This window comes from Meles meles, chromosome 11, assembly GCF_922984935.1.
Source record: "Meles meles chromosome 11, mMelMel3.1 paternal haplotype, whole genome shotgun sequence".
In the NCBI taxonomy this organism is placed as follows: domain Eukaryota; kingdom Metazoa; phylum Chordata; class Mammalia; order Carnivora; family Mustelidae; genus Meles; species Meles meles.
Window position 1 is genome coordinate 69,033,609 of NC_060076.1, and position 12,397 is coordinate 69,046,005.

Here is a 12,397-nt window from a genome sequence, read left to right on the forward strand (position 1 = left end):
AAAGCAAATAGAAAAGAGGTAACAAACACATAATCAGTGAAAGTTTCACTAAGGAATGAAGACTTAAGCTGGGCGTTAATGACAAAGAATTAGAAAGGAAAATAAAGTTAATACAAGAAAGAGCATAAACAAAAGCCAAATCTTTGTTGACCCTAAACTATACCCCAGAGGCTGCTGCTCAAATTCTAGGAATGTAAGCAAGGTAATTCATCATCTCAAGGAATCCAGGTACAGAAGCAACCTGGAACCAACAAGGAAGACCTCATAGAGAAAATGACATGGGCTGGGAATTATGTACTCTATACAGAGTTACGTATAATAGTGTACTTAGGTCTAAATAATGACAGTGTTATTTTGCATATTTTCTACCTTCCTAACCTTATGTAAACATTGCTTTTCTACATTTTAACCCATACAGAAGATTAATCCAAAATATGTAAAAATGTACATACTCTTTGACCCAGCAACTTCATGAAGGTTTAGGAATTTATCTTAAGGAAGAAGGAAGAAGATGATATGAAGGTTCCTACAGACATGCTCATTTTATAAAACACTGAAAATGACCTAAATACAATTCAATATGAATGGACTGGAAAAAACTGTGATATATGCTTACAATGGAATACCATGTAGCTATTTAAATAATGTAGAAAAAGGTGTATTTGTTGACATGAAAAGAAAGATGTTCATGATATAGATATTAGTGACAAAAGCAGGCTACAAATACCATGATCTAATTTTTTGTATAAAAATATACATGCATGTATTTATGCATACTCATATCTATGTGTACATGCACACACACATTTACATATAAGAAGTTTTGAAGACAGAATCCAGGGTTTAAATCCTCATTTTTAAAACTTGGGTCAATTACCTAAACTTTAGTTTCTTAATCTCCAGAATGGATAGTATATAATCCTTATAAATTAAACAGAAACAAATACACAACATACAGACACACACACACACACACACACACACACACACACACACACACCCACCCCTTAATTCTCCAGCTATCAAGGAAAACAAGTAAGCAATTTTATTTACCCTTGGGACAGTCAGCCTCTAAAAAGTGATAAACTATTCTGTTGTTCAATCAAAACCATATTCCAGAACAGACATTTGTACTTACCAGGATACAATGTAAATTTGTTAAATTGACCACCTCACAAACAGTTTTTATTCTATCTATTAATCTTGCAAAATAGTTGACCATTTCTTCCCTTTTAATTATTTTTGCATATCGAGGGAAGGTAGGTGGAAGTAGCCTCTGGTTAACAAGGGGCTCAAAACCCATCATAATTGGATGATCTAAAAAGGAAAAAAAGTTAAGATTTTCAATGTTTTGCTGAATCTTAAACCTCAAATACTAGTAAATATAAAAAGAGAAAGGCCAATTTCAAAAAGCATCTCCAAATTCATCACAATATTCTCTAAAAAATTTTATAATTTACAAACATCTCTATATACTTTTGAAGAAGATAAGCAGATTTAATAACCCAAAAAATAGTACTTCCTACTACATGGAAGTAGTGACAGAAAGGGGCTGCTACCTCCCAATTACCCATTAGCCAAGAATGGGATAAAACAGGGTTAATATATTCCCTTAAAAAAAAAAGGAAAGCAATGATGTATTAACCATGAGATTGTGGTGGGGGGAGGTAAAATGGGAACACAAATTGAAGCTGTCTTCCCTTCAATTACTGAACAGTGGCATCAACTCAAATTTAGTTACCTATAATGCAAAACAGAGAATAGTGCCCGCCCAACACCCCCCCGCCCCGAGTCTGGAATACATTTCATACTGACATTAATTATAGAAATTCAGAGTGCTTTAAAATATAAATAACCTTTTACAAGAGACCTAAGGGTGACTTCCTCTTTTCCATTCTCTGCTCACTGTGACCTCACTTTTCACTAGTGCAAGGCCCCAACTAAGTTTCTCTCAACCTGAAATCTAAAATGAGGCAGTATAAGAAATGAGAAGTGATTAAGAATTTGGGAATCAGATTCTCTTGCTGTACTACAAACAGGCTATAAATGAAGAATAAATAGAACAGCTTCGGATGTTAATGAAAGATAAAATTAAGCTAAGTATGGGAGGCTAGGACCCTCTGCGGCTTATTCTGTTAAGTGTTCGACTCTTGATTTCAGCTCAGATCATGGTCTTAGGGTTGTGAGAATGAGCCCTGCCTCGGGCTCCGCACTGGGCATGGGGCCTGCTTAAGATCCTCTCCCTGTGCCCCTCCCGAACTCCCCCCCAAATTAAGCAGGTGTCATTAATAAGAATTAGAAGACTGATATTTAATCAAATTATAATAATACTCCTATGACATAAGTAATTATTCCTGACGATCAAGCAAATAAAGATGTCCCCTAAGGTTCCTGGACTTCTTCCTCTTCTCCATACTTAAGTGCTCCCTGGTTGAAGTTATTTATTCGTATAAAAACTCCAATTTAACTAATGTTTTCCAGGCTAAAATCATTAGCCCACCATCTTTCCTCTGAGCTCCAAACCGGATTTCTAACTGCATAATGGACATTTCTATCTTGGTACCCCATATCATCTCAAAAGGAACATATCCAAAAACTGCCATTATCTTGCCCCACACACTGCTTCTTCTGATATTCCCTTTCTCAATAAAATGATCCACTGCCTTTACAATTGCTTATGCCAGAAACCTTCTTGTCCACTGTAATCAATGCTAAGTATTCCACATCCTAACATCCACTGACTATCCCCCTCCCCCTTCACTCTTACTGCCACTGCAAAAGCCTAACTCATTTCCCTAAACTGAACACTCCCTCATTAATTAATCCTGTACACTGCCACCTCAACTGTTTTATCTAAATGACAACCTTGATTTCACTTCCTTAGTTGAAAAATTCTGTCGGCTCTCTATTATATAGAGTACAAAGTCTCTGGTAGGGCACCAGAAGGTACTTAAAATTTCCTGCCACTCTTGTAGGAAAAAAAACAACCGTATTCCAATGGAAAACTATATACCGTCAGATTGATTCAGGGCAGCTATTTGACAAACCTACAAATAGTAGATAACTGATAGAAGACATGCAAATTCTGTCCTGGCAGAGATTCACCTGACTTCCTCCCAACTTTACAGAAGAGTTTTGCCTCCATTTATTTCAACATTTTAATGCTCCATATACATTTTAAAATTTTTTCAAGATTTTATTTATTTGAGGGGCATCTGGGTGGCTCAGTGAGTTAAAGCCGCTGCCTTCAGCTTGGGTCATGATCTCAGGGTCCTGGGATCAAGCCCAGCATCAGGCTCTCTGCTCAGCCAGGAGCCTGCTTCCCTGCCCCCTCTCTGCCTACCTCTCTGCCTACTTGTGATGTCTGTCTGTCAAATAAATAAAATCTTAAAAAAAAAAAAATTTTATTTATTTGAGAGAGAGAATGCACAAGCGAGGGGGAGGGGCAGAGCAAGAAGCAGGTTCCCCAATGACCAGAGAGCCCAATGCAGAGCTCAATCCCAGGACCGTGGGATCATGACCTGAGCCAAAGGCAGACACTTAACTGACTGAGCCACTCAGGCACCCCTAAATCTGAATATTTTAAAACTTCTTATGTCTAGTTATTTCACTAAATGAGTTTAACAAAATCCTTAACACATGTTCATTTTTACATCCATATGAGGAGTCACAGTTTTTACTTTTTTCTGAAAGTCATCTTTTAACATGCTCTATCCTCTAAGCACCATAAGCTATAAGCAAAATAAATATAAGCAAAATAAAAAAATATCATGTTCTCTTATGCCTCTTTATACTTATACACGGACTATTCTTTCTGCCTATAAAGTCTACCCCTATTCTCAGCCTGAGACCTGCTAGAGCTTGGGTTCCCTCTCATGCTTGGCCCTCCTCCCGGTACTGTGTATATTGACTGCTACACTGTCCCTGTGGGATTACGTCATTCTTCCCTCAGGTGTCCCAAACACCTAAATGCCTGGCTCATTACAAGCACTGGATACATGTTTTGTGAATGACATATTCAAAATAAAATGAAAGATTGTTACCAGTATAATAAAACAGTTTGAATTTCTAACATTGCATTTAAGGTAAATGTAGTAGTGGTGGGTCCCCCCAACATTGGGTACCCCAATAATGGGTCCATGATTAAAGGAGCAAGACTGATACAAAGCAAAGGTCAAGCAAAGCTTTATTTCGCACCAAGCATCAAGAATCAGACCGACCTTCAAACAGACCGGTCGGGGACGCCCCTCACAGAGAATGACCCCTCCCTGCTTTCCAGACTAACTTTTATAGAGCAAAGGCCATGTGGTTGGGCCTGGTCACACACAGGTGGCTAACTGAATTCAATTCATCCCACAGTAGCCATGGTAACTAGCCCATCACCTTGGTAGCTAGGAGACAGTATGCGCCCCGACTGATTGAATGTCTCCACCCCTGTACTTGGACTTTATTATCTGGGACTGGTTTCCGGGACTTGCTCTAAGCAAGTTCCGGGTGGGGGGTGGGGGGTGGGGGGGGGTGGGGAGGGGGGGGCACAAGGTGAATCTAAGTTTTACAACAAAATGACAGTTCAACCGGTGGGGCTGCTCTGGCTGAATAGGCCTTTATGGTAGGGAGGACACTTTACCATACCAACATGAATACATTTTGGGCTTTAATGATAAATGCACAGAATCTAAGTACTTAAATAGTACATTATCCTTATTTTCCCTGAAAGCATTCTAATTTTCATTTAAAAGTATTACCCAGAAATATTCTCTTATTCTTAATACACATATTTTAAGGCTTTAAACCACAAGTAAGAGATACAGCCACTCATGAAAATCTGTATTACCATGAAAAGAAGTAAATATTAATGGGAAATGCATATCAAATACAATATATTCTACATTACATTTTAAAAAAGATTTTATTTATTCATTTGAGAGAGAGAGAGCTCGTGAGTGCACAAGCACTGGAAGAGGCAGAGGGAGAGGGAGAAGCAGACTCCCCGCTGAGCTTGGGGCTCAATCCCAGGACACGAAGATCACAAACTGAGCCTAAGGCAGATGCTTAACCATCTGAGCCACCCATGCGCCCCATCTACACTACATTTTTATACAAATTTAAAAATGCAACACAAAAGGTTAAGCTTCCGACTGGATTTCGACTCTGGTCATGAACTCAGCATGGAATCCACTGGAGATTCTCTCTCCTTCTGCCTCTACCCCACCCCCACTCTCACAGGCTCTCTGTGAATAAATGAATAAATCTTTTTAAAAAGTGCAACATAAAACAGTATTACCTTCTGAAACTAATTCAGCTGTCCTGGAACCACAGGGGTTTATAGCAGCATCCCTGACCTCTACGCACTAGATGCCAGCAGCATCCCTTTAATTGTGAAAACCAAAAATGGGTCTAGACATTGCCAAATGTCCCTGGGAGTCCCCAGCTGAGAAACAATGGTCTAGACAAATACAATAAGCAACTTTAATTCAGTGTGGACAACCTCAGGGTGTAACAAGAGCATCTAAACTATGGAAAAATTAGATGAAAGACAGACAAGAAGTGAAATCTAAGGAAAGACTCAAATGATAAGAAGTTAGTAATGTCAGGAAAAAGTCAGGAAAAAGTATTCCAGGCATATCAATGGCCTAGAGGATAGAGAATATGGTTCCTTTTCTTTCATAAAGAGCTCCAATTTTCCAAATCATAATTTCTCCAAATTCAGGAAGTAAAAATATATGCATATAAATAGAATGGGGACAAAGTCCCTATGCATAAAGTTAGAAGGTATCTGTATGCTTCTCTCCATTCCCCAGATATAGTTAAATCGCAACCCCACCCCTAGCATTTCTCTGAACCTAATCCTTGTTAATGGTTAAAGTTATTCCTAGTAACTATTTTTAAGTCTCAGCTGTTGCTGAATCACATACATAAGAACTCTGTAATCTTTCTGTACAAGACATCATAACCCTTCTGAGCAGAGATGAGGGAAGATCTGAGATAAGAGAGATTGAAGAAGTTGCTCAGAATAGATAGTAACTGAGCAGGAGAGGGGCTAAAAGCAAGGCAGGAGTTTGCATCCGTTTCATGGCAACATAAAGAATGAAACCTTATAAAAAGTTTTATCACACCCAGACCCCTCTGGGAATAAACTGCTCTAATGATTTTTTTCCCCTATACTTCATGTTATCTTCTCTACCACACAATTTACTACAGACTGTCTGCTGTTAAAATAACCTGAAGAGCCCTTACGAAATGAGTCTGAAAAGTCGAGAATTCCTATTACTTTCTACCCAGTGTGGGCTCTGCTTAATTGAGTTTTCCTGAATTGGACACATAGCTCAAATGAGATTAACTTCTAGACTTTCTTCCCATGTTCCAAGTCTGTAGAGGTATTATCTTGGTTTTCGAGTTAAAGTACTTCAAACATACTTCTTAGTACAAGAATGTCAAATAAGAGGATTTCCCCCTCTTATTTTTAAATATAAAACAATTGGGGTGCCTGGGTGGCTCAGTGGATTAAGAGTCTGCCCTGAGCTCAGGTCATGATCCCAGAGTCCTGGGATGGAGTACCACATTAGGCTCTGTGCTCAGTGGGGAGTCTGCTTCTCCTTCTGCCCTTCACCCTGCTTGTGCTCTCTCTCAAAAAAAATCTTTAAAAAAAAACACATAAAAATAAATATAAATTATAATTACTATTCTCTAAAACATTTTATACAGCAAACAGGTTTAGAGTGTTTTGGTTACTAAAATTCTTGGTTTATTTTTATTATTTTATTTATTTATTATTTTATTATTTATTACTGGTTTATTTTTAACATTATTTATATTTAACATTATTAACAACAGAAAAGTCCTACAAAATACTACAAGGCTCTTGGATATAAGATTTATAGTAACAATGTACTTTGATTTAACTTAGCAAACTAAGTTATTAAAATTGATTAGATGCCAAAATTAAAGATCCAAAAATCTATGTCAAGAGATAGAGAGGACATATTATTTTCAGACAACATCTCTCCCCAAGGTTACACAGGCAATTTACAGTTATATTTATTGAAACAACAAGTTTTGGATGCTCTGAAGTTAGAAGGAATTCTGGAAACCAATGCAGAAGCTGCTAAGGATTTGTTTAGTGATTCCACACTTCTTGGCTACATTATTTCCTTTTATAAAATGTTTAACGGGGCGCCTGGGTGTCTGTTCTGTTAAGTGGCTGCCTTCGGCTCGGGTCATGATCCCAGGGTCCTGGGATGGAGCCCCAAGTTTGGCTCCCTGCTCAGCAGGGAGTCTGTTTCCCCTCTCCCTCTGCCTGCTGCTCCCCCTACTTGTGCTCTCTATCAAATAAATAAATGAAATATTTAAAAAAGTAAAATAAAAATGTTTAACATTATGCTATGTGAAATAAGACAGAGAAAAAATGCATAGCCCAATTCAGAGGCAAAAAGTATGTCATTGGTTACTGGGGATTAAGGGGAAATCGGGAAGGAGTTATTGTTTAATCAGTACCGAGTTTCAATTTGGGAAAATGAAAAGTTCTGGAGATGAATAATACTGATAGTTACAGGATAATGTGAATGCACTTGATGCCAATGAACTACACACTTAAAAAATGGTTAAAACAGTAAATTTTATGTCATGTATATTTCACAATAAAAATACTTACAAAAGGCATTAAACCAAAAGTGTTCAATTCAAAAGGCATGGCCTCAATGAACACTCTATCATAATCACTGATCAGAATAACTTACTGTGCAATATTATGTAAATGTCTATATATTTTTAATTCTTTGGCGTGTATTTCTGAATAGGTATACATGCAAATGATAAGAAAAAGTTTCAAATGAAACAAAAGGATATACAATGAAAAGCAAGTCTCCTGTCCACATGTGTCTCTCAGTTAATCAATCTCTTGAGAACTAACAAGTTTCTTCAATGTGTGGGCATTCATATACCTATCCATTTAAAAAAAAAAAAACTTTACTGAGATATAATTTATATACAATTGAATGTAAATATTTACCTACAATTCACTATTTTGAAAAATATCTATAACCATGAATTCACTACCAATCAATGTGTATACAACATTTCCATCTCCCCAAAATATTCCCAGTGCCCACTCCCAGGCAATTACTTCCTCCCATGCCCAGAAATTATGGAACTCCTTCTCTCCATAAAGATTAGTCTTTCCTACTTTTTAAAAAATTAACATATAATGTATTATTTGTTTCAGGGGTACATGTCTGTGAATCATCAGTCTTAATTCATAGCACTCCTCATAGCACATACCCTCCCCAATGTCCATCACCCAGACACCTCATCCCTCCCCTACTCCCCTCCAGCAACCCTCAGTTTGTTTCCTGAGATTAAGAATCTCTTATGGCTTGTCTCCCTCCCTGATTTCATCTTGTTTCATTTTTCCCTCCCTTCCCCTATGATCTTCTCTCGTTTCTCAAATTCCACGTATCAGTAAGATCATACAATAATTGTCTTTCACTGATTGACTTTTTTTTTTTACTTAGTGTAATACCCTCTATTTCCATCCATGTCACTGCAAATGGCAAGATTTCATTTTTTTGATGGCTGCATAGTATTCCATAAGATACCTAGGGAAAAAATCTAACCAAAGAGGCAAAGATTCTGTACTCAGAAAACTGTAAAGTTCATGAAAGAAACTGAAGAAAATACAAAGAAATAGAAAAATGCTCCATGCTCATGAATTGGAAGAACAAATATTGTGAAAATGTTCATGCTACCTAAAGCAATCTACACATTTAATGCAATCCCCATCAAAATACCATCAATTTTTTTCAAAGAAATGGAACAAATAATCCTAAAATTTATATGGAACCAGAAAAGACCCTGAATAGCCAGAGGAATAGTGAAAAAGAAAACCAAAGTTGGCAGCGTCACAATTCCAGACTTCAAGCTTTATTCAAAGCTGTAATTATCAAGACAGTATGGTACTGGCACAAAAATAGATACACAGATCAATGGAACAGAATAGAGAGCCCAGAAATGGACCCTCAACTCTATGGTTAACTAGTCTTTCCTACTTTTGTACAAAGAGAATCATGCTATTTGTGCACTTTTATACCTGGCTTCTTTTAGCATGTTTCCAAGATTTATCCACTATGTTGAGTGTATCAGTACTTCATTCCTATTATTAAGAAGTATTTCATTATATGGATATACCATTATCTGTCCATTCACATATATTCCTTTCTTTAACAAAAACACCAAAATATTATACACGCTGATCTTTTTTCAACTGTTTTTTTAAAAAAGATTTTATTTACTTATTTGACAGAGAGAAATCACAAGTAGGCAGAGAGACAGGCAGAGAGAAGGGGAAGCAGGCTCCCTGCTGAGCAGAGGGCCTGATTCCGGGCTCAGTCCCAGGACCCTGAGATCATGAACTTCGCCAAAGGCAGAGGCTTAACCCACTGAGCCACCCAGTTGCCCCTTTCAACTGTTTTTTAATGTGAATTTTTTTCTTCGAAACGTCTCAAAGTTGCGAGTACAATCAATACTGAATCATCCTCGAATATCCTAAGTGTTATTCTTACAAATATATACTCTTATATATTCACAATATACTAACCAGAATTAGTAAAATAGCAATGACCAGTTATCATCATGTAATCCGTAGAATTCATTCAAGTTTTGCAAACTGTTCCAAAATGTTCTCCACATCTATGTCAGAACCAAAAGATGCTTTTAATTTTGATTTTTAGTCTCCTTCCAAGCTGGAAAGACCAGGAACCTGGCCCTCCTGTGCCTCTTTCCTGAGGCCAAATATTCAAACTTAAAGATAAAATTTAAGCCAAAATACAAAATAGCAAAGAAGCAATTACAATTCTTCTAAACTCAGGAAAAGTTCTGTAAGTTGAGAAGTGGCCTTCTGTAGGTTCTAGGGCTTGCAGTAATTGAGGGGCGCACACACATGAGCCCTCACAGCCTGGAGCTGAGGCTGGGCAGTGGCTATTGGAAAAGATCAGGGACGATAACATGGTAGTAATTTTGTGTACTGCCCTTCAACTTACTGACATGTCCCTATCACTCTTTCAATACTTTACGCACTTTTAGCATGTAAGATACTCTAGGCTCATCATCTTCTTTCCCTACCCTAACCCTGGTACCACCAATTCTCCAAGATGTGCTAGTTTCTTTTATTATTTTGTTTTGTTTCCTGCTTTACTGAGGTAATACAATGTGATAGTTTGATTTATGTATACGCTGTGAAAGGATACACCCCCTATCAAGTTAATTAATACATTTATCACCCCACATATTTACTATTCATTTCCTCTGATGAGAACATTTAAGTTCTATTTTCTTTGCAAATTTCAAATACACAGGGCAGTGGGATTTTGGTTTTTTTTTCTTTTTGTTTTAAAAGATTTTATTTATTTGAAAGAGAGCATGAGCACAAGCAGAGAAGGAGGAAAGAGGGAAGGGAAGCAGCCTCCCCATTGAGCAGAGAGCCCAGTGTGGGACTCAATCACAGGGCCCTGAGATCATGACCTGAGCTGAAGGCAGACATTAACCACCTGAGCCACAATTCACTGTTATAACCTATAGTCACCATGTTCATACGCTATAAAGTTCAAACCTTACAACTGAAAGTTTAGACCCTTTTACCAACCTCTTCATATTTCCCCAGGCCTCCTAAAACCATCTTTTTACTGTTCCTATGAATTCAAGTTTGTTTTTGTTTGGATTGCACATGTAAGTTACACCACACAGCATTTGTCTGTCTTTGGCTTATTTGACTTTCTATAATGCTCTCCAGATGTATTCACTTTGTCACAAATTACAACATCTCCCCCTTTTCGGGCTGAATTCTACTGTGTGTATATATATATAGACACCATATTTTCTATACCCATTCATCTATGAACAGACACTTAGGTCGTTCCTATACACTGACTATTGTAAGCAATGCTGAAGAAAGGTTTAATGGAAACCAAGAGAAAGCAGGGTTAGCTATACTTATTTTAACACAAAATAGACTTTAAGTGAAAGACTATACTAAAAAAACAAAGATGGTCAATATATAATAAAGGGATTAATTCATCAAGAAAATAATTATAATTATTTATGCACCTAACAGAAGAACACCTAAATATATAAAACAAATATTAACAGATCTGAACAGAGAAACAGACAACAAATTAAGAGCAGGGGATTTCAATATCCACCTTCAACAATGGATAGATCATCCAGACCAAAAAAAAAAAAAAAAAAGAAAAATCAATAAGGAAACTGAGTACTTGAGCTGTACTTCAGTCCAAATAGACCTTAACAAGAAATATATAGAACATTCCAACCAACAGTAGCAGAATACACATTCTTCTTAACTGAACATGGAACATTCTCCATGACAGTCCAAGAAATCAAAAGGGAAATCAAAAAATACCTGGAAACAAATGAAAATGGAAACACAACATACCAAAACCTACAGGACACTGCTAAAGCATTTCTGAGAGGGAAGTTTAAAAGAATAAATGCATATATTAAGAAATTAAAAAGATCTCAGATACAGAGATCTGACTTAACATCTCAAGGAATTAGAGAAGAACAAATTAAGTCCAAAGTTAGCAGAAGGAAGGAAATAAAGATCAGAGCGGAAATGGAGACTCTGCTTCCTCCCATATAGGAAAGATGAATGAAATTAAGACCTGGTTTTAGAAAAGATAAATAAAATGGACAAATCTTTAACTACAATACATTTTTATTGGAGATTTTAATCCATTTGCATTTAAAGAATAACTGATAGGTATGGGTTTACCATTTATTTTAGTTTTTCTTTTTCTTGTTTAGTTTTGAAGAGAGGAGGGAGGGGCAGTGGGAGAGGGAGAGTTTCTTGAACCCCATGCAGGGCTTGAGTTCATGACCCTGAGATTATGAACTGAGCCAAAATCATAATGGACTGAGCCACCCAGGCACCCCTTACCATTTGTTATTTTGTTAACTGTGTTCTGGTTGTTTTCTAATTCCTGTTTTCCTTTTTTCCTTCTCTTGCTCTCCTTCATTGGTATTTGGTGATTTTCTATAGCAGTATGCTTTGAATTCCTTTCTCTTTACATTTTGCATTTCTACTATAGGTTTTTGTTTTGTGGTTATCCCAAGGCTTGCATGAAAACATATTTATAAGTCTATTTTAAGCTGATAGTAACGTCAAACACATACAAAAGCTTCCTCTCCCCTTATTTTGCTCTGGTTATCACAATCTGCATCTTTTAACATTGGGTTTCCATTAAATTGCTGTAGTTACAGATATTTTTTAATACATTTGTCTTTAAACCTTCATACTAGAGTTATAAGTGATTTACTCACCACCCTTACAACATTAGAGTATCCTGAATGTAACTGTATTTACTTTCACCAGTATTAAACTTTCATA

The 12,397-nt window shown here is 36.9% G+C and overlaps 1 protein-coding gene across 5 annotated transcripts in view; it reads right to left on the minus strand.

The window, feature by feature from the left end:
* NAA35 (N-alpha-acetyltransferase 35, NatC auxiliary subunit) overlaps positions 1–12,397 on the minus strand; it is a 99,020-nt gene that overhangs the window by 31,302 nt on the left and 55,321 nt on the right. For all 5 annotated transcript variants that reach the window (XM_046023974.1, XM_046023975.1, XM_046023973.1 and 2 more), the window contains one exon: positions 1,139–1,317. In XM_046023974.1, coding sequence (XP_045879930.1) covers positions 1,139–1,317 — 179 coding nt within the window. The remainder of the gene's footprint in view (positions 1–1,138; positions 1,318–12,397) is intronic.